Genomic DNA, 23,343 nt, shown 5'->3' with positions numbered 1-23,343 from the left:
TAAGGATATACAAAAATCTTCATGGGGGAGGGAATAAAAGTAAAATTAACTTAAATTCTACTATTTTGCACAGGAGATGAGTGAGTTGGTGCATCTAGAAGACAAACTGTCATGCAATTCAGTGGGCATCACTAAATAGTTTGTCCTGTGATTGAGAACCAAAGCATGCACAGCTATGGAAAAATATAAATCAAATTTCAAACCAGTTTCAAGTATATTAAGGCCGGAAGACAGTACAGTATTAAAAAAATAAAACTTGTCTACACAAATAGAACAAAAAGATGGTTTCCATTTTTCTTGAACCTGGAAACATTTATTATTACCACTGTTGTTATTTTTTAAAATATGGCACGTTGCTTGTCCCCACAAGCTATTGCACTGACAGGAGCAGAATTACTTTAGTTGCTGAAGTATCACAGTATTAAGTACATCTGCTTCTTGTAGCATCAAGCTTTCATCTGTTAACTCTTTGTTTGGAAATGAAGTCACAAGAACAAAGTTCATGGTTGCAAATTCAGGGCGGGACTGAACAATAAAGTCTCGGACATCCATAATCCTGATGAGAGAATACCATAAAACACCAGAAGATCAAACTAAAGTTGAATGGTATTTAACCTTTCATCTCCTAAACATGCTGCATGCCATTGTTTAAAATCCTGTACATCTATTTTTTTTCACAACTATGGTTTGACCCAGACAGGCTCAAAGGTATTTATTTCCCACTTATTATCTTTCATAAAGTGCATACCATTCCAAAAGTGGTTCCAAATGGTTTACCTTTATATACCACTCAGGTCATTCAACATCTCACTAGGATCAATTAAACTAGACGGCAAAATACTTGTCTTATAAAAATGTGTATTTTTACACATCAAGTATTCTTTATGCCTGAGATGTAAAACCTTACCTATGTGTGTGATTGAATCTTTGTATTAAGCGGCTTCCATCTGCTAATCTGATCTGGACTTTTGTGGTTGGCGCAGAATCATCAATTAGGACAACTGCATTCAGAATTGATTTATCTTCCTCTTCTGGAGAAGATGGTGTACTAACTATTTCAGGAGTCAGACTAAAGGATCAAAAAAAAAATTAAAGAAATAGCACAAAGACCAGCATCTTCTAGCTTTAAAATACCACGAGGGGAGGAGAATACAATGCATTCATCTAGCAACAAGATCATTCTCAATCTTCTTCAACAATGACAACTCTACTGGCCCAAGTAGCAGTTGAGAGCACTTCTGTTCCATGCTCTCATTTCTTTCTGTGTAATTCTTTGTACCCACCTCCTACATTAGGAAACATTCTATACTCTGCTTGGGCACAGAAAATAAAAAAAAGATTTTTCCCTTTAAAAGTTGCCCTGCATTGTTCCAACTCTATTTCCACCTTCCCCTCTCGATGTTTGGTGACCACATGTACCCCTCTGTCCTGAACAGACCTGCATTTTTATTTCGGTAATGAGCTCTAAGATGCACTCGGCAGCCTTGAGATTGGGAATTGGTCTTCGTGCATCCCATTTATTGTCAGAAAGTTGGAATTATCTGAATAAAATTAAAACCCTCTCTAAAACATTTGTCTCAACAGAATTTAAAGGTAGGTAAAGAATTCCTAACCCTGAAGCCTATACTTAGGAGTAAAATAAGTCTCATGCCAAATCTGACAGTATATCTTAACTGTTAATATCCTCCTGCATTTTCCTTATGATAATCTTCCAAATGGATATACATCCCTTTCTTTTTTGGAACACCTATTGCTAACTGGATGGATGTGGCTGAAAAGCCAAAATGTGGAATAGTCAGTTTTTCTGTAATGTAGATGTGGAGCTCTCAATGAGCTCCAATGAGCTCCACAGCAGAGAAAACCCAAATGTTAGTATTGACTCTACTAGAACATCTCTCCCCCTTCAAAGTCTTATTAAAATCACAGCTCCTCCAAGAGGCCTAAGCCTTCATTTTCCCAACTCCCTCACCTTTCTGCATCACCTTTGCACTTGGATCTGTAACCCTTTAAGCACTTGATATTCACCCTACCCTCAGGCCAAGGCACTTAAGTATATAGCCATAATTTATTTTAATGTCTGTCTCCTCCCTAGACTGCAAGCTCCTTGAGAGCAGGAACATTTGTCTACCAACTCTGTTGTATTTTACTCTCCCACGTGCTTAGTACAGAACTCTTGGTACATATTAAGTGCTCAATAAATACCATTGCTTGATTGAATCCTGCCCACAAGCCCAATGATACAAGCATATCCACTGCCATTTCTTCCAAAAATATGCTGTTCTGTATATAACCAAAGATGCCCAATGTCTGAAGTACAATCCATAATTTGAATGCCAAAGTAAAACCAGGCATTATGAGTTCTGAAACATCACATTTTTCACTTGGTTTATAGCGTAAGCTTCCAAATGATATACTAACAAACTTCCTGATCCAAAAGCTTTTAGAGAAACAAAGTTGAGTTCTGATGGGCTTTTTTTTTGCTTAATGTAATAAGTTATTCTAGAAAGGTATTCATTCTTTCACATCCACCTCCTCAGCACTGACTCTGAAGTATCATTGTTATACATAACTTTCCTTTAGGACAGAGGAGAAAAAGTATGAACAATTTCAAAAACAAAGGACTAACCCGTTTCAGTTTCTTATAGCACTCACCTGACCAAACTCACGGAAATTGGTAATATTCCCCAACATTTTACGATGGCATTGTTCAACAACAAAAAGTTTTCTTTAAAATACAGACTTTCAGTTTTTATCGTTTGCCTGTAATTTTGCACACATCATTTTATCTGCTATACATTCAATTCACATTATCTAGAGTTTCTTGTTCACCAAATCATGCACCAAAATTTATTTTATTTTTGGTTTACCTTCCAAGTTTTTGCCCTTCTCCACTGAAAGCTTTGAATCTCAATCTGGGTTTAATATACTCTTGCTCTTGGTGGTCTTCCATATCCAAGTTCACCTGTCCTCCATGGACCAATCGCTGAAGCTCCAGAGGGATTTCTCTTAAAAGATAAAGACCAAGTACTTCAGACTGCGATTTAAAAAAAGAAGTACAGCAGAACTCAAATTATTACAGCCAAACTGGGGACTGAGGAGGCCAGCAATGTATTCTTATTGGTGCAGGTGGAAAAGTTTCCCAAAGAAAATGATTTTCCCAGAAGTAATTCCATCAACTAATCAAGCTCTGTGCCCCTCATTTTGTTAAAAAGGTTTTAATTGTCTTTACCTACAGAGGTCCCTCCTCATAGCATGCACTTGGGCTCTTTGTAACTTGTGATAATGAAAATACCATTTGGTCACATTAACAAAATTCAAATACAGGAACTGGGATGAAAAAATGGTACTCTATTTCAGATTCCTATCACTAAATACTGCTTGAAGGGTTCCCCAACTACTAATGACAACTCAGTCTCAGAATCTAGTGAACCTACTACAAATGCATGGTAGAGCCCCTTGGTGAAAACAGCACTCAGACCCCATCCCAGCCTTCCCTGGTCCCAAGCTCAACTCAGAAACTACAGTCCTAGAATTTAGTTCAAGCCGGGCAGAATGGGCCAGTATGGTATCCACTGGATATCCCAAATATGCTGGCAGTGTCCCTTCCACATTTGCCTTAAAGGGCACTACTACTTTGCAAACAGCGCTCAAATCAAGCGCTTAGTACAGTGCTCTGCACACAGTAAGTGCTCAATAAATACGACAATGAATGAATCCCTAATACTTGAGTGATTTGTTCAGTACAATGCACCCAGTGAGTACTATATACACCATTATTTCTTCTCATTTACACATGAATAATAAAACAATAGTTCTGCAAATACCTACAAGGAGGATACGACTCAAAAGTAGAAAAGTGCTATTATGGTGCAAAAGTATTATTTGAAGTTGAGGACCTCAAAAATAAACCATGAAGACATTTCTATAGAAAGAGAACAAGAGCATATGTAAGACTGGTTACATTTCAAAACTGAGGATAACTAAAATTTAGCATTTTCTCATACTGATCTCTTGAAATTATTTGCCAGGAGTAAATGCCCCTCAAAAGATTTCTAAAATAAGATGCTGAATTTAGGCATACCTGCACTGGGTGTCACCTTGTCAACAGTAAGCAGGGGAATGGCTTAACAGATGGAAAGCTACATTCTACTCCAACCAGTGAATTTTGATTTTAATAAAGATGAAAGCTTTGGCAGGAGATTCAAAAGTCTTAGATGACATTTTTCAGGAATTGTAAGTGGCCAAAAGTCCTAAATTCTTCAATTCTTTTTAAAAAAGAAAGACATCATATGTTTACAACACAGACTGCTTCTCAGTGAATTAAACATGACTGTGTTTATTGAAGATAGTAAGATACCTTGTAAATTCTTAGAAATCACACGTGGCTACCCACTTTTTTCGTGTATGGTGAATGGTGAACTTCCAGCAACCACTATTTTATCCTTAAAAAAAGAGACCTTTTACTTAGTCCCCACTTCTCCTCATGGTAGGATATCTGTTAAGAAACTGCAGCTACATCTTACCCTCTTTTAACAGATTCCAGAAACTGAGCATTTGTTGGGTCACTGTAGGATCTCAATTCTCCATCATCTAAACTGAATCCATTGCTCCACAGTTTAAGCAAAATTTGGACCTATTAAGCAAAAGACAAATGAGAACTATAAAATCACCAAATAAAACTCCAGTTAATCACTTTTCTTGTTTCAGAGTAACTTATTGGTTGGTGCATTTAATTTAAAATAGGGCAATTTAATCATTTGGAGACAGTAGTCATGGCAGAGAAAACCCAGGGAAATCCCTTATTTACCTTGCCGACTTTACATTTGCATTTCAGGTTCCGTCACCAGTCCCAAAATGGATGATTACAGAAATACATGTTATAAAAGTAAGGTGTGCTTAAATCAAATAATTAACCTTGGATATACCTTATTTACTCACATAAATGGCCACGACCATATAATGCAATTTTGGGGGAGGAAAGAATTATTTTTTCTACCATACAACTGTAAGTAGTGATAGTAGCAGATGTTTAGACTGTGAGCCTTATGTGGGACAGGAACTGCATCTGACCTGATTGACTGGTATCTACTCCAGCGCTTAGGGCGGTGCTTGACATATATTAAGTGCTTAACAAACACCACACACAAAAAAAGAGGTTGAGAATCTAACAGTGCAGCAGGATGGAAGAATGATTTCACTGAGTGTCTACTGTATGCAGAGCTTGGGAGAGTACAACAGAAGAGACAGTCTTAAGTGCCCTCTCGCCACCCTCTTTCATCTCCTCTCATTTTCTCCTCCGTACCTCCAGACCTCACCTCTTTTTTCTCCTCCATTCCTTACTGCTAGACGCAATTCTTATATAACCAACATAACCACCCCATCCATGTTTTAAGACAACAAAAACCGCAAAGAAGTGAGTTAATTATGTGAGTATGCAGGGTAGTTTTATGGCCTCTTTTTTGGATCTGTTGAATGCCTTAATGTGCTCTACATTATTTATTAAGGGCAACCTCTATTTTGTTTTTACAGCATTTTTCATGTAATATTATTTTCATGGAATTAAGGGGGCTAATTGGGATTTTTCACTATTCGGTTTAAAGATTTTTCTCAGGCAAATCCACAGTGTTTACAGCATGGGCTTATGGGTTTAGGAGTCAGAAGGACCGGGGTTCTAATCCCAGCTCTGCTGCTTGTCTGCTGGGTAACACTGGGCAAGACACTTCACTTCTCTGTGCCTCAGTTACCTCATCTGTAAAATGGGGATTAAGACTAAATTCCATGTGGGACAGAGACTGTGTTCAACATGATTTGCTTATATCCACCCCAGTGCTTATTACAGTGCCTGGCACATACTGAGTGCAGAGAATGCAGTTACTGCAACTGAACTCTGAAAACATTGGGTCCTGTAGCAAGCAACTGTGGGCTGGGGAAGGTTTTCAGACTCCAAACTAGCTTATCTCAAATCCGTAAACCACGTGTGGCCTAGAAGAGCTAAATACTGTTTAATTCCATCATTATTTGTTGATTCATTAGTCAGTATCATTAGATATGCCCAAGCCATAAGAATAATCTATACCAAAGACTCTTTCTTCCTCCAACACCATGCATTCCTGCACCAGTTTTCATATCTTTGACTCTGTTTTTCTCCTTTTCTGTTATTAAAATCCAATAGGAAATGCACGTAATTGCACTGGGGTCTTTGCCAACTACATGATGTATGAAAAGAAAACGCGAGTGGTTTATTAGTATAACCCTTCCTTAGGAATTACGGCTAGGAAGGTAAAATGTGGAAATATTCATTTTCCATTTGCTAAGAGAAACATTCAAAAGTTTAATTTAAGATGAATAATTTTGAATTTAACCCATATTTCAATCATTACTAAAAATAATAAAATGTTTTCCTTCTCATAAGATTTTCCAGTATGAGCTATAAAAGTATTTCTTAAGCACTTTCCTTTATTGACATTTTCCCTTATTTAAGAAGCATTATCACTAGGTTTCAAAAATATACATAGAGAGAGAGAGAGAGAGAGAGAGAGAGAGAGAGAGAGAGAGAGAGAGAGAGAGAGAGAGAGAGAGAGAGACTATCACTTTAGCATCCCTGGCTTTCTTGGCTACTTGAACAGCTTTTGTTAGAAAGCAACAGAGGTTTCAAAAGTATATTCAAATTGTAGCTGGTATTTCAACGTAGTAAACTACGGTATTTAAAATGAGAAATTCATACTTGGGCTGAATTATAAGCCAAATATTGGGTTTCAGTTTTGTACTTGGACAACCTTCTAGCTGTACTTTTTTGTACTTAGGAAAATCATAAAAGATTATGAAAAAAGATTAATATTCTTTAATAGAAAATCTCTAATTTGTTTACAGAATAACACAATTTCGACCCTATAATACATGTTTTAGGTGACTTAAAAAAGATATTTCGAAGTCTTCTTGGTGACTTACATCTTGTAGCGGGCTTTCTCCGTAGACATATTCCGATCGCTTCCGAGAGGAGTCCCCCAATCTGTAACCACCACCAGAAAACGACTGCAAATGAAAAATGCATTAGGTCAGTGATTTCCAACCAGTAGGCTGAGGCCACCCTGGGGTCTGCCATGTTTGCATCCTGTGTTGTTTTGGGCATGGGGTCCAAGGCCTGGAGAGGGAATCCAGAAGCCAGTTCAAAACTCAATCAAAAACATGGGGCTGGATTGGATCCTCCCCTCTCCACCTGGCATTTTTGAGCTAAAAAGTGAAGACGGCCATTACCGTACATCAACTATTCCAATATGTTCCTAGTAATTCCTCTTCCCCTCCCCCCCACTAAAATGAGTCAAGAAATAGAGCCTTGGACGGGGCCGCAGCTACACAGAATAGCAACAAACTATTAAGAGAAACCGATTGTTTCCCACACTAAAGTCACAACTCAATAGCTGGTAAGACTCTGCCCCAGTCTTGGTTCAAAGTCACCATTAGCATTTATAAATCATTAAAATGCTTAAGGATGCAAGCAAAGGTTGTGGGAAATGACTTTTACTTGTCCACATGAAAGGACTTCTTCCATGTCTTACAAAGACTGCTTTAAATCAAATTTTAAAACGAAACAGGAAAGAAAGTATTTTCTAAATGGTGCTACATGAGGAACAAATATTGAACTTATTTTCAAAGCTGCTTTTTTTTTTAATCTAGTAGTTTCACAGCACCTGCAGTTTCACTTGAATGAAGAAATTACATGAATCTCACCTCCAAGCTACTTTAACCTCAGTAAAAGTGAAACAATTTGTAGATCTAGCCTCTTTATAAACACTGCTATACACTTGAACAGTCAATAATGCCAAACCCATCTTTTCCCCTACAGACTAAACAATTCCCATTTCTTTTGCCATTCCCATACAAAATATGCATTTTAAAATGGGAATGTGGGGGAACTGGGAAGGATTTACTACCCATCGAATTAGACAAGTAGAGAATTTAAAAATGGTTTTAGTAAATACCAACTCATAGGGAACCAAAACATGAATATAGAATGCAATCCATTATAAATTCCTTGAGGCCAGGGTTCATGTCCACCGACTTAATTTTACTCTCCCAAGAGCTTACTACAGCGCTTTGCAAACAGCAGGCACTCAATTCCAGTGACTGATTGAAGTAAATTATAAAATAAAAATAAAATAATAACTGTAGATCTTTCAATAAGAATATGCAGATTGCCCTAAATGGAATAGTTATTTTAAAATCTGAAAGGAAACTCAAAGATCAATTCAGAGAATTCAAGCATATTCAGAACTCAAATAAATTTGACAAACAGAATCCACGTTGTGCACTTCTCGGTGTGCTCAAAATCCGGATGTGGTTTTAAAAGGAAAAATTAGTTGTAGTTTTAGGCCCAGGTCTAACTAGAAGCATAAACTACAGTATCTGATTCTTACTTTAGATTTGTGGCCATCAACAGAAGTTCTTGCGGCTTCATCCAGGGGCACTGCCCCATGCTCCTTAGCCTCTCTGAAAAGTTCATTCACTATTTTACCAGTAGAAGGTCCAATTACTTGCAGTCCACTTGCTTCCTGTTCATCGGGGTGAAATCTTTGAAAAGCAAAAGAACTATTCAGAATGAAGTAACTGAATTCAGTGGAGAATTGTATGATTTTAGAAAAACCAACGAGCCTGGAATAAAACAATCTGCAAATGAGGGATATTTCAGCAGGAACTTCTAGGAAAACCTTTTGGGGGGAGAAGGTGAGGGAGAAGAAAAACAATGAGCTACTGTTCCTTCTTCTTGAGTCTGCCTGCTAGCTGGCTGCTACTTCTTATATCTCAGGGAGATGACTGGGCTCGCTCTTGAGAATCCTGGCTCCTCACTCTTACTACTTGGTTTAAGGGGACAGGGATTGGGAAACAAGTCACCAGTTCCCTCTCCTGCAATCCCTCTCTCAGTTGCCTCTGTCACTTCTCCAACCGCAAGCTCATGAAGTCTTCTCAAACCAGTACCAGCTGACTCCGGTCACTTCAAACTTGTCATCAACCCACTTAGCCCTTGTGAATCTCTCTTTCAGCTATGGTTGACTGCATATGCTTCTGCCATTAGGTTTTTATTTCAATTTGTCCTCTTTCCCCTTTAAAATGTAACCTGTTGGAGGGTAAGGATAGTGATAGGTCTCTTCCTTTCTCTGTATTCATTCTATCGCATTTACTGAGCGCTTACCGTGTGCAGAGCACTGTACTAAGCGCTTTGTACCATCCTCTAGCATTACCTTCAGGGAACAGGGTCCTCAGGGATTCTGGATGCAGGGGGCCTGGGCTGAGGTGTTGGGGTTCTGCATGATCCCATAATGCTATGACGGTAATGAGCAAGCAACAGGGTGCAAAGAGCACCCTAAGAACAGAAAAGAACAGGTTACCTCTGAAGGGAGAAAGAAGAGAAAGGAGAAAGGACAGGCTACCTCTGGTTGGTAGAAAGATCATCCCACATGATGGAAGGGAGAATGGAATGTTTGACAGATAGGAAGGAAAAAGCGGACACCTCTGACGGGAGGAAGGGCCGGATATTTCATATGCAAAAGAGGGTGGGATGTCAGCCCAAGAGAGAAGAAAGGGCAGGATTCATTCATTCAATCATATTTACTGAGTGCTTACTGTGTGCAGAGCACTGTACTAGTGCTTGGAAAGTACAATTCAGCAATAAAGAGAGACAATCCCTGCCCACACCGGGCTTACTGTCTAGAATAAAATTACGGTACTTGTTAAGCACTGACTATGTGCCAGGCACTGTACTCAGCGCTGGGATGGACACAAGCAAATCGACTTGGATACACTCCCTGTCCCATTTGGGGCTCACAGTCTCAACCTCCATTTTACAGATGAGACAACTGAGACACAGAGAAGTGTAGTGACTTGCCCAAGGTGACACAGCAGACAAGTGGCAGAGCGGGATTATCAATCAATCAATTGTATTTACTGAGCACTTACTGTGTGCAGAGCACTGTACTAAGCCCTTGGGAAGTACAGGTCGGCAACATATAGAGACGGTCCCTACCCAACAGTGGGCTCACGGTCTAGAACCTATGGCCTTCTGACTCACCAGGCCTGTGCTCTATCCACTATGCCATGAGCAATACTACGTTTGTCAGTCACAGAAAGATGAACTGGGGTGCCACTGATAAGAGGAAAAAGGGCCCTCAATCTACGAGGAGAAGTGTGAGGGGCTTGGGGAGGGTGGGGGGGAAATCACGGGCATCCACTGATACCGGATGTCCCCCAAAAGGAGCAGGATTGCCCCAAGGGCAGATTTAAGGGGAGGAAGGGAAAGATGAACCAAAAGTGCTGTCCATCTGGGGAGGGGAGGAGGGGCTATATGGGGATGAGTCACAAGCTTGTTGTGGGCAGGGAATGTGTCTGCTAATTCTGTATTGTGCTCCTCCAAGCGCTTAGTACAATGCTCTGCATATAGGAAGCGCTCAATAAATACGATTGATAATCATGGCTGTTCCCACAGGCTGGTCAGAGGGGTAACCCACTAGGAAATTCAAGGGCGTTCTGTAATCGAAGAGCAGTGCTATCACAAGATACAGCTACGTATAATAAAGCTCTGCTTGTGTGATTAACAAATGGTTGGGATTGGGTCTGTGGGACTGACGGATTGGGGTGTTGTCGATGGGAGGGAAACAGGGTGGCCACTGAAGGGGATCTAACATCTAGCTTTGTCTAATGGGAAATCAATACAAGTTTCTCTTGCCAAACATGGATTTTCCTAACCATATTTTTAAGTAACCATGCTTATTTTTCTGTAAACCATTTTGACTGATCCTTCAGAATGGAAAAAATGATGAATTTCTCCATTCACCTTTCCTTATGCATTTCCCACTTCTGACTGGCAACCCATTAGTAACTCTACCCTCCTCTTTTTCCCTTGACCAATATTCTGTGTCCATTTTATTTTTTCCATACTTGTTTACAGTAATCGAAACAGGTGGAGGCTGTGCCTGAGGTATCAAAAGGGGAGCAACTGGAGACACACACACTCAAACATGCTGATGAAGATAGAGGAAGAAGGAGTGATGCAGGACAACCTTGCTTTTGTTCTTCCTCCAGAATTTTCTGTCCCGGTCATCATTACGTAGGGCTTGTGAGAAGGTTAGGGGCTCAGGAAAGCTTACGGGCCCTACGGAACTGAGAGGCACCCCCAAGGTCAGATCAGGTTGGCATAAAGCTAACCCTAGTCAGGCCCCGGGAAAGTTAAAGCTTCTCCAAAACAACTTTTTGGAATTTTGGAGAAGCAGCATGGCCTCGGGAGTCAGAAGCTGTGGGTTCTAATCCTGGCTTTGCCACTTGTCACAACTTCTCTGTGCCTCAGTTACCTCATCTTTAAACTCGGGATGAAGCCTGTGAGCCCCATGTGGAACAACCTGATTACCCTGTACCTACTCTAGCGCTTAGAACAGTTCCTGGCACATAGTACGCACTGAACAAATGCCATCATTTATTTTTATTTAATTTCTTGCAAAAATAAATTTGGAAGAGAACGACACTACTTTTAGTTTTTACAAGTTGTTCAGTACCTGTATTACAGTACCTGCGGTTCTCTCTGTCATCACTCATACTTCTCTCTGTGTTTCTCAGGCTTCTGAAGGAGTCAATCTTTAAACTGCAAAAAAGCCCAAAAAACAATTGCAGGATTTTACTTTGAGAATGAGTCTCTTGATTAATTGGCTTTAGTTGCTGTTTACAGAGAGAAAAAAAAATCGGCAATGAAAGTGGAATATCAAAGGATTGGATACAGTTCCTGTCTCAAGGCAAGCGAAAAACAAGCCGCTAAGACAGATGTAGAAACTGACCTTTGCAGCTCCAGTTTTACTGAAAGGACCATCTTAGTGTCAACAATTTTATATATATATATATATATGTATATATATATATATATATATACATATATATTATATAATATAAATTCTTGCTTCCCTTTGCCACAGTTAGTATTACCTTAAGAAATTCACTTTAACGAAACTACAGAATCATCTAGTTGGCACTCAATTGTTCATCATCCAACTAAAGCTGCTTTAGAAGTAGAAAGCATTATTTTTCATTTTCTCCCATCATATCCTTAGCTGGTATTGCTACCTTGAAATACTGCATCTCAAGCTTCTTGCTGGATTGTAAACTCCTGGAGAGTCAATTAGCTCTTTTGAATTCTTCCACGTGATTAGTTCAGTGTTCTGTACATGGTAAACGCGCAACAAATACCACTGATTGATATCAAAAGGAAACACATCGGCCTACCAAACAAGAATGCTGTGCAAACAATTATGCTAACACCACAAATCTGAAAGGACTTTTGCTTTATTTGGAACAGCATTATTGCTATTATAGTGCTTATTTATGGAAAAATACACACATACCATAAATTTTAAAAAATATGATTACTCATTAAAATTGATCCAAAGTGATATTAAAGTGTCAGCTGAATATCAGGTCAGTAGCCTTATTTCTTCCATAATTAGCACAGTTAACGCTTGTTATTCAAGTATTTAAGGCTATCCAGGGATGTCATGGTGTTCAATGACTTGACTGAGCTGTGGAGCACTCCATCACTGCCCTTATCAATCATCTGTTAGAGCCCTTACAGGGCCTGAAGTGTTGTACTACTCCCAGAGCAATTAAGAAAGATCTTTGGCCCCTGGAGGGCTCACAATCTAAGGAGTATTATTGCAGAAATCTAAACACTTCTCATAAGTGTAGTATATCTGCCAATGAGGGCATCAATGAGATCACACTGATTTATACTAGGAAATGAAAGAAAAGTGCAGAACTTGCTTTAGTTCATGAAACCTAAGGAACTATTTTGGGTTAGCAAACGCCTCTTAAATCTAGTTTTACATTTCTCAAATTTATAGCTTCACAATTAGATCATTGAATAAGATGCTAAAAATATTTCAATCAATGATATTTGAGGGCAACTGCACTCTAGCGCAGAGCATTAGACAAAGTGCTTGGGAGAGTACAACAGAGATAGTTGATAGATACGATCCCTGTCCTGAAGGAGTTTGCAGTCTAATGGGATACAAGAAATATTTGTCCTTATCAGGCCAGATTATTCAAAGCTGTACCCCTATGTGGAGATAAAATATGCTGGGAAAAACACAAGGTCATGGCTTCTTTAAAGAAAACGTACCCTGGGATTGTAGTAGTACTAGTAATAGTGTACTTACTGAGTGTCCACTGGATGCAAAGCATTGCACTAGGTTCTTGGGAAAGGGCAACGAAAGCATAAAAATAACAATAATAGCAATAATAATAATACTAATATTTTTAAGTGCTTACTAAGGGTCGAGCACTGTTCTAAGAACTGGAATAGGTAAAAGTTAATTAGGTCAGATACAGTCCCTGTACCAACATGGGGATCAAGGTCTAATAATAATAACTGTGGTATTTGTTAAGAGCTATGTGCCAGGCACTGTACTAAGCACTAGGCAAATCGGATTAGACACAGTCCCTGTCCCAATTGGGGCTCACAGTCTCAATCCCCATTTTACAGATGAGGTAACTGAGGCACACAGAAGTGAAGTGACTTGCCCAAGTGACTTTGTATCTCTCTGTGGATACTCTTTCCAATTTGCAATGCTGATTAAATACTGACATTGACTATTATTATGTTTGGGAATCCATGGCCACAGAGACCTCTGCAGAGGCAGCAGTGGGATCCTGGCTTGTTTGCTTCTCGTCTCCTGAATTACTCTGAATATAGATAGGGTGATTCTCATTCTGCTTTTCATTATTAGATGAGACTTCTCAATAAGCCAGTGTTTCTGAGTTAACTAAAAAGGCCCAGTACATAAATTAAGTTTGGTTTGCCAATCAGTGAGTTATCTTGGTGGCAAGATATCTATACCTTCCCACTTACATAATTAGTGATTTTTAAAAATCAGCCTTCTAGATCAAATTTTTGAAATTAATGCAAATGCAAAACTAATGGATTTGAAAGGTTTCATGGATTTTTTTAAATTTAAGAATACTTACTTTTGAGGTGGCGTTCTTGGGCTTTTATACACTTTAGCTTTGGATTTGTCACATTTAGATGTTTTATATTTAACTTCATCCTCATATAACTCTGCCAAGGCCAACTACAGGACATAAAATGTTTGTTATATAGCATGTTATGGTAATAATCAACTTTTCTGACCAACAAAAGTTACACATAAATATTAAATGAATAATAAAATGCAACTCTTTTGGAGTCAAGGTGAAAATACCTATTTTTTGAATAGAAATGTACTGAATGACTTTTTTCCTCCTTTAAAAAAATGCCACATCTCTCTATTCGTGGTGCTCTTTAGCTTAGTAGCCCATGCAGAAACCTTTAAATTAAAATATATTTTTCAATTATACTAAGTTTACTGGACAACATTTCCAAAGAGAAGCTGAATATGACACATTCTGTGCAAACTCGTTTAAATTTGTTCAAATTTCTTTTTCCACAGCATTATGCTTGAGTACCAATTCTCCCCAAACTTTCTATAAAATCTATTTTAATTAATATGGACAGAAATGAAATATAAGGGTATTTAAATATATTTTTCAGATTTCTCACACTTTTTTAAAATAGTATTTGTTAAGCATACTATGTGCCAGGCACCATACTGAGTGCTGGGTTAGATACAGGCTAATAAAGTTGGACACGGTTCATGTCCCAAATGGAGCTCACAGTCGTAATCTTTCCACAACAGCTAGGCTACTTTTTAAAAATCCATTTTAAGAAAGCCAACACTGCAACATCTCCAGGAGAAGATTACAGGCTGAAGGCTGTGAAAGCAGTAAAATCCCTCTGATGTGCCCCAGGAACAAATGGAGGAAACCCGAGACAACACTGTAGGAGTGATTTTTATCCCTGAAGACCAAAAAACCTCACTGGGGAATACAGCTAGAACTGTCAGTAAGCCAAGAAAAGACAAAAAAAAAAAAAGCATACCAGACTACAGACCAGAAAGAGACTTTGGCAAACCATGATTACCAGGGCCCTGCTCTTGACAATTAACACATGAAGAACCTGGGTAAAATTTATGGTTTACGAGTGCAACCATGGATGCTTTGAATTTTGAGAGGAAAAAAAAAAATCTTACATTTAGTAGAAGAGAGATCTTAAAGGAGTGAATTTTGGCATCTTCCATTCATCTAGTGTTACATACAATGAATAATAATAATAATAATGATGTGTTAAATACTACATGCCAAGTGCTATACTAAGCACTGGGGTAGATACAAGATAATCAAAGCTAATGGTTTAAGAGTGCAACCATGGATGCTTTGAATTTTGAGAGGAAAAAAAGAATCTTACCACATTTAGTAGGAGAGAGATCTTAAAGGAGTGAATTTTGGCATCTTCCATTCATCTAGTGTTACATACAATGAATAATAATAATAATAATAATAATGTGTTAAATACTACATGCCAAGCGCTATACTAAGCACTGGGGTAGATACAAGATAATCAAAGCTAATGGTTTAAGAGTGCAACCATGGATGCTTTGAATTTTGAGAGGAAAAAAAGAATCTTACCACATTTAGTGGGAGAGAGATCTTAAAGGAGTGAATTTTGGCATCTTCCTTTCATCTAGTGTTACATACAATGAATAATAATAATAATAATGTGTTAAATACTACATGCCAAGCGCTATACTAAGCACTGGGGTAGATACAAGATAATCACGTTAGACACAGTCCCTATCCCATGGGGCTCACAATCCAAATTAGAGGGAGTAAGATTTAATCCCCATTTTACAGATGAGGAAACGGATGCACAGAGAAGTTGAAGGGCTTGCCCAAGGTCACCTAGCAGACTAGAACCCAGCAGTGCTTAGAACAGTGCTTGGCATGTAGTAAGAACTTAACAAATACCATCATTATTATTATTATTATTATCCTCTGACTCCCAGGCTTTACTAGACCTCGCTGCTTCCCTCTGGGAGACAGGAACTCAATAAACATTACTGACTGATTGACTGAGTCCCGCTGGCAGACATGCCTTGCCCCTCAAACCACCGGCATCTAAGCTATGCTCCTCTAAATGACAAGGGGGCAAAGATGCAAGAGTAGCTTCTCAGGGACAAAGAGTACTAGTGTGCAAGAAGCAGCATGGCCTAATCATCAATCGTATTTATTGAGCGCTTACTATGTGCAGAGCACTGTACTAAGCGCTTGGGAAATACAAATTGGCAACACATAGAGACAGTCCCTACCCAACAGTGGGCTCACAGTCTAAAAGGGGGAGACAGAGAACAAAACCAAACATACCAACAAAACAAAATAAATAGAATAGATATGTACATGTAAAATAAATAAATAAATAGAGTAATAAATATGTACAAACATATATACATATATACAGGTCTAACGGATAGAGCACAGGCCTGGGAGTGCTCATCCTGGCTCCACCATCTGTATCTGCTGTGGGACCTTGAGCAAGTCACTTCCCTTTTCTGTGCCTCAGTTACCTCATCTGTAAAATGGGGATTAAGACTGTGACCCCCAGGTGGGACAGGGACTGTGTCCAACCAGATTTTCTTGTATCCACCCCAGCGCTGAGAACATAGTAAGTACTTAACAAATACCACAATTATCATTATTATTTTTGTTATTATTAGTGATTCTCTCTTTCTCAAAGACACATTCCTGGACTGTAGCATCATCATCATGGTCAGCATCATCTTTGAACCAAAGAACAACTCTACAACAATCGTGGGGAGATTTTAATTACAGAATTTCTGTGGTCTATTGTTTACTGTAGGCTATATCATCTGTAATACCTTAAGCAAAGGATCTGACATTGTCAATTAAAAGGTTTTACAGTGTTTTGCATTATACCACTATCCACCCTGTCTCACAAGCCCATAGCTTTGGCATCATCCTCATTGTGAGCAGGGAATGTGTCTACCAACTCTTGCATTATACTCTCCCAAGCACTTAGGACAGTGCTCTGCACACACTAACTGCTCAATAAAATACCATGGATTGACTCACCTTTCTTACTCAACCCACCTATTCAGTTTGTCACCAAATCCTGTTGATTCTACCTTCACAGCATCACTAAAATCTGCCATTCCTCTCCATCCAAACTGCTACTATGCTGATGCAAGCAAGCACTTATCATGTCCCACCTTGACAACTGCAACAGCCTCCTTACTGATCTCCCTGTCTCTCCCCACGCCAATCCTTACTTGATCCGGATCATTTTTCCTAAAAAGTTCAGTCTGTGTTTACCCACTCCTCAAGAACATGAAGGGACTGCCCATTCATCTCTGCATCAAACAGAAATTCCTAACCATTGGCTTTAAAGCACTGTCACCTCACCCCCTCCTACCTTACCTCACTTATTTCCTAAAACAACCCAGCCCACACCATTTCATTAATGCCCTCATTTCATTAACAAAAGATCACAGTTCTCCCCACCTCCAAGAGGCCCTCCCTGACTAAGCCCTCAATTCCCTTACTCCTTCTCCCTTCTAGTTCACCTATGCACTTGGATCTGAACCCCTTAAAACACTTAAATTCACCCCACCCTCAGGACTTCTGTGCATTTCCATAATTAATTTTAACATGCCTCCCCCTCCAGACTGAAAGCTCCTTATGGGCAGGGGATGTTTCTACAACCCTGTTGAGAAGCAGCATGGCACAGTGGATAGAGCACGGTCCTGGGAGCCAGAAGGTCATGGGTTCTAATCATGCTGTGTGACCCTGAGCAAGCCACTTCACTTCTCTGGGTCTCAGTTTCCTCATCTGTAAATGGGGACTGAGACTATGAGCCCCATGTGGGACAGGGACTGTGTCCAACCCAATCTGCTTGCACCCACTCCAGCGCTTACTACAGTGCCTGGCACACTGTAAGCGCTTAACAAATACCATAATTATTATTATTACTCTCCCCAGTGCTTTGTACAAAATAAGCACTCAACAAACTACTGATGGATTGATTATATTCTTTAGAAATCATTTTACCCATTGCTATTTCATTTTAGTTTTATTGTGATTATGGTTTTGCTAATAATGACTGCTTTATATACGGCCTCCTGGATCATTCTTGAGTAGAGTTCTGCTGCTGTTCGAATGTGCAACTCATTTACACCTGGTACTATAAGATCAGAGTGACTGGATGTGCTATGCCTGTGTAGGCTACTTATTTTCATTTACTTGAAGCATTAAGAACAATTAAGAATGCCTACCTAATTCAGAAGACTGACATGGAAAGTATATTAAGAGCCTACAAAGGAATTTGTTGCCCTCTGAAGGAAAGCATCGAAGTGTAAAACGTATGCAAATTGCAGACTGAATAATCATTTTTCCTTGCCACTCTCCTGCCTCTTGAGTCCCTCAAGTATGCGTAATGTACACCAAAATACTAATAACATAGTTCCCTGCCAGAAGTGTTGGAGGTGGCTGTAATATCGAATTTGGGGTATGTGGCTTATGCAAAGGTTTGAGGGAGTAAGATGATAAATTAACAGCAGCAGCTGGGAGCAGAGTTATCTTACAAAGGGAGCAGGAGGGGAAAATTGATTGTGAGCCAAAAAGAAGAGTGGCTGGAAGAAGACTATCTTTAGACACAGGAGAAAAACAATCATAAATGGTGACAGGAGACTGTCTTCTGAAAACAGGAGAGGAAAATAATAAAGAAGCGGAGTCAAATCTCCTCCCTGACTGTGGATAGCACATGAATCTGGAAGTCAGAGGACCTCAGTTCTAATCCCTCCTCTGTCACTTACTTGCTGCGTGACCTAGGACAAATAATTTAATTTCTCTATGGTCCAGTTCCTTCACCTGCAAAATGGGGAATGACTGTGAGTCCCACTGTGGGACATGGACTGTGTCCAACCTGATTAGCTTGTATCTACCCCAGTGCTTAGTAGTGTCGGACACAGAGTAAGAACCTAAATATGATTTTTTTTTTTAAAAAAGGGGGGGGTACAAGGATTATTGCTGTTGAACCAGCAGTGATCTTTTTGAAGACCTGCACCACAAGGAAAGGTGACAACATACCCGCATCTCTAAATGTGACCATCAGCCAGAAACACCCCAAAATACGCAAGAACACCCCAGGCAACACAAAAGATGATGTCGAGGGTGAGAGGGTAAGGAGACTAGCCTTTGGGGCAGGAACCAGGGTGAGGTGTGAGATGTTGGAGGGAGCAAAAAGGGCCAGGGGGGAGGTTTATGGAATAGCAGTCTTTGTCCTTTCCACTCTGCGGGTCAGGGGCCACTGGCTGGTGTATGATTCAATCATTCAATCGTATTTATTGAGCACTTACTGTGTGCAGAGAACTGTACTAAGTGCTTGGGAAGTACAAGTTGGCAACATATAGAGATGGTCCCTACCCAACAACGGGCTTACAGTCTAGAAGTGGGGAGACAGAGAACAGATGGCTATCCACCCCTGTAACCAGTAAACTGCACTGCTCTGGACCCCCCTGGCATAGCTGTTCAATTCTTTGGGGAACTGAATTGGGGCAAAGGGGTTACAACACTTCTGAGTCCTCTTGCAGGGACCCCCCCGACCCCCAGCCCCCAACCTCGTCAATGGAGAGTGGTTGCAGGAGAAAAGAAATACAAAAGAGTCCTCCAGAAGAAGATTTTGTTGAAGATACATTTGTCACACAGCCAATAGATATTCACGGACGTGTGTTCATCCACAAGGAATGATTCAATTCTCACAAAACATCATTCCAATGAAAACGAAAATTACATGCTCTATACAAACATACAGGACACAAAGTTGTCATTGATTTTTCCCATAGCCTCTGCCAATGCCAATGTACTTTGCCGATGTTGAATTAGGCTCTGGGATTTTATAAAATCCCTAGGCAAACCACTGTACATTACCCATTCTTTAATCAGGTCATGGAGATGATAATGACGTGAAGGTGCAAAGATCCAGGCTATAAACATAAAAAGGGAGGAGGGAGGTATATTCTAAGGATGCACAGATGGGCATGACAGAGAAAAGTAGCAGAATGAAGTATGTTTTGGTTACTGAGTTTGTCCTCTAAGATATCTTTAACCACCAAACTGGATGATGAAATATAAATCAAGCTCATAAAGTGGTGGGCTCAAACTGAATGCGGGGAAGTGGTGTCAGAGGACGATTATAATTCAGATCGACGCACTGGGAAAGTGGTTGAAGAGAAAGAGAATGAAATACAATAGGCACAAGTGATGTACTGCGCACAAGCATGGGGAAAAAGGTCGAGCAGGTCAAAGTGGAGCCATGCTATCAACCAGAAATGGAGCCCCCTCCCCAACCTGTTCCCTCTCCCCCAAAGTGGCTGAAGACAAGCATTACTCCCTCTTCCCTGCTGCCATCCGTCAGTCTATCCGTCTGCCCATTTGTCCTAATGTCCATCTGTCTGCCTGTCCGTCCATCTGTCCGTCCGTCTGTCCTAATATCCGTCCGTCTGTCCTAACGTCCACCTGTCTGTTCTAACGTCCATTTGTCTATCCATCCGTCTGTCCTAGTGTCTGTCCGTCCATCTGCCCTAACGGTGTCTGTCTGTCTGTCCATCCGTCGTAATGTCCATCTGTCTGTCCTAATGTCCGTCCACTGAGACCGTGAGCCCCACATGGGACAGGGACTGTGTCCGACTTGATTTGCTTGTAACTACCCTAGCGCTTAGGACACTGCCTAGCACATAGAATGCACTTAATACCATCATTATCATTACTATTATAAACTTATTGATACATACACAATAATCATCATGACAATGATAATAGTCAATAATAATCACAACACAACACTTCAAGTGATAACCACTGCCACCTCACCTCCCCACCCCCAACCCTGGCACCCACCACCTCCCTTCTCTCCTTCTCCAGCCCAGCAGGCACACTCCGCTCCTCTGCCACCGCTGACCTCCACACTGGGCCTCGTTGTCGCCTGTCCCGCCGTCGACCCCCGGCCCACGTCCTACCTCTGGCCTGGAATGCCCTCCCTTCACACATCCGCCAAACTAGCTCTTTTCCTCCCTTCAAAGCCCTACTGAGAGCTCACCTTCTCCAGGAGGCCTTCCCAGACTGAGCTCCCCTTTTCCTCGGCTTCCCCTCCTCTCCCCTTTGCCCCGACTCCCTCCCTTTGCTCTACCACCCCTTTCTGCCCCACATCATTTGTGTATACATGTACGTATCTATAATTCTATTTATTTATATTAATACCTGTTTTCCTCATTCTCATGTGAATATATATTCATTCAATCGTATTTATTGAGCGCTTACTGTGTGCAGAGCACTGTACTAAGCGCTTGGGAAGTACAAGTTGGCAACATACAGAGACGGTCCCTACCCAACAGTGGGCTCACAGTCTAGAAGGGGGAGACGGAGAACAAAACAAAACATATTTACAAAATAAAATAAATAGAATAAACATGTACAAATAAAATAGAGTAATAAATACGTACAAACATATATACATATATACAGGTGGTTATATGCATGTATATATAGATATACACACACACATATATATATACACACACACACAGGTCATGGGTTCAAATCCCACCTCTGCCACTCGTCAGCTGTGTGACTTTGGGCATATATCTCTAATTATATCTATATATATTAATGCTACTGATGCCTGTTTACTTGTTTTGATGTCTGCCTCCCCCTTTTAGACTGTGAGCCCACTGTGGGCAGGGATTGTCTCTTGCTGAACTGTACTTTCCAGACGCTTAGTACAGTGCTCTGCACACAGTAAGTGCTCAATAAATACGACAGAATGAATGAATGAATGTCACTGCTTTCCTCTGGGAAACAAAGGGATGCCAAAAAATTGTGACCTAAACAATTACAGAATATTTGGGAAGCAGCATGACCTAGTGGATAGAGCACGGGCCTACAAGTCAGAAGGTCATGGGTTCTAATCCAGACTCTGCCACGTGTCTGCTGTGTGACCCTGGGAAACTCACTTCACCTCTCTGGGCCTCGGTTACCTCATCTGTAAAATGGGGGTTGAGACTGTGAGCCCCATGTAGGACAAGGACTGTGTCCCACCCGATTTGCTTGGATCCGCCCCAGTGCTTAGTACAGTGCCTGACCCATAGTAAATGTTTAACAAATGCCACAATTATTATTATTTTCAATTACAGAAGAATGCCATTTAACAAATAACTGAAAATCCACAGAATGGTTCCACATCAGACAGTGGAAGTGGATTGCACTAGGTGGTTTCACCACTCCTTGCCCCTACCCACTCATTCCGCTCACCCCAATTCCTGGACTACAACTTTTCTGCCCCCCCCCCCGTTTCCCTGCTTCCCTAGTCCCCCCCTCTTCTCCCTGTAGCCTGCCCTCTCCCCATCCCACCCCAGTTAATCCCTAGTTCCTTGGCTCTGCAGTTCCAGAAGGCAGGAACAGCAAATTGGGAAAAAAGCTGCCCCTGGTGAGAGGCAGGAGTTGTTAAAAATATACAAAAGTTTAAATAATAGAAAAGTCAGTTAGGGAAGGGAGAGGAATGATGGGGGGAGAAGTGGAATAAGAAGATGGGAGGTGGGTTTGAGGGAAGACAGTGAATTCATGACCAATTATTTCTACAGCCAGCTTGAAGCAGGCTCCTAAACCCCAGACTTGTCCCTTAAATCAGGGTTAAGGTGCAGAGGTTCGCTTGGGGCATCTATGAATATACAAGATTTTTCAAGCTCTGAGGTGTATGAGAGGAGCAGGAAGAGGAATAATGCTGGAGATAAAGAAAGCAATTAAGAGAGGAGCATAGGCTTCAGTGGAAATAATGATGATGATCATTCAATCGTATTTATTGAGTGATTACTACGCAGAGCCCTGTACTAAGCGCTTGGGAAAGTACAATACAACCATAAACGGTGACATTCCCTGCCCACAACGAGCTTACAGTCTCGAGATGATGTTGGCACGAGTGACTGGATGTAAAATTTGAGATGAAATTTTATGATGAATTCAAAAAATAGTATCAAGGTAAAACATGTATTAGACTGTGAGCCCACTGCTGGGTAGGGACTGTCTCTATATGTTGCCAACTTGTACTTCCCAAGCGCTTAGTACAGTGCTCTGCACACAGTAAGCGCTCAATAAATACGATTGATTGATTGATGTATTAAATGTGGAATGTTTTCTTATGAAAAATTATTTTTCCACTCCGGATCATATTTTGGAGATAGGAAAGGTGGAATAGGGGTGAGTAGACACTGTCATCTTACAATCAAGATCATCTTGGTTTGGGGACAATCAATATGTGCTAAATATGGCAAAATCCATTACCTAACCAGTTTGTGCTACGTCAAAGAGAAATTACATAAGCACTATACCAAAATGAGACGCTTTACTTTTATAACATCTTATGTAAAATGTGCT

General features: G+C 40.4%; 1 protein-coding gene across 1 annotated transcript; it reads right to left on the bottom strand.

The window, feature by feature from the left end:
• Positions 1 to 291: 291 nt before the first annotated feature.
• On the bottom strand, positions 292 to 15,365 carry UBXN2B (UBX domain protein 2B). The gene is made up of 9 exons (XM_038766699.1): positions 15,311 to 15,365; positions 13,996 to 14,099; positions 11,555 to 11,626; positions 8,415 to 8,568; positions 6,949 to 7,032; positions 4,524 to 4,633; positions 2,868 to 3,005; positions 908 to 1,069; positions 292 to 556 (listed from the first exon to the last, which is right to left on the bottom strand). Exons 1-9 carry the CDS (start codon positions 15,359 to 15,361, stop codon positions 394 to 396), a joined length of 1,038 nt encoding a protein of 345 aa, XP_038622627.1. The 5' UTR covers positions 15,362 to 15,365; the 3' UTR covers positions 292 to 393.
• Positions 15,366 to 23,343: the final 7,978 nt, after the last annotated feature.

The sequence above is a fragment of the Tachyglossus aculeatus genome, chromosome 25 (assembly GCF_015852505.1).
Source record: "Tachyglossus aculeatus isolate mTacAcu1 chromosome 25, mTacAcu1.pri, whole genome shotgun sequence".
Classification (NCBI taxonomy): domain Eukaryota; kingdom Metazoa; phylum Chordata; class Mammalia; order Monotremata; family Tachyglossidae; genus Tachyglossus; species Tachyglossus aculeatus.
The sequence above is the reverse complement of the archived record's forward strand: the minus strand, read 5'-3'. Positions and strand labels throughout refer to the sequence as shown.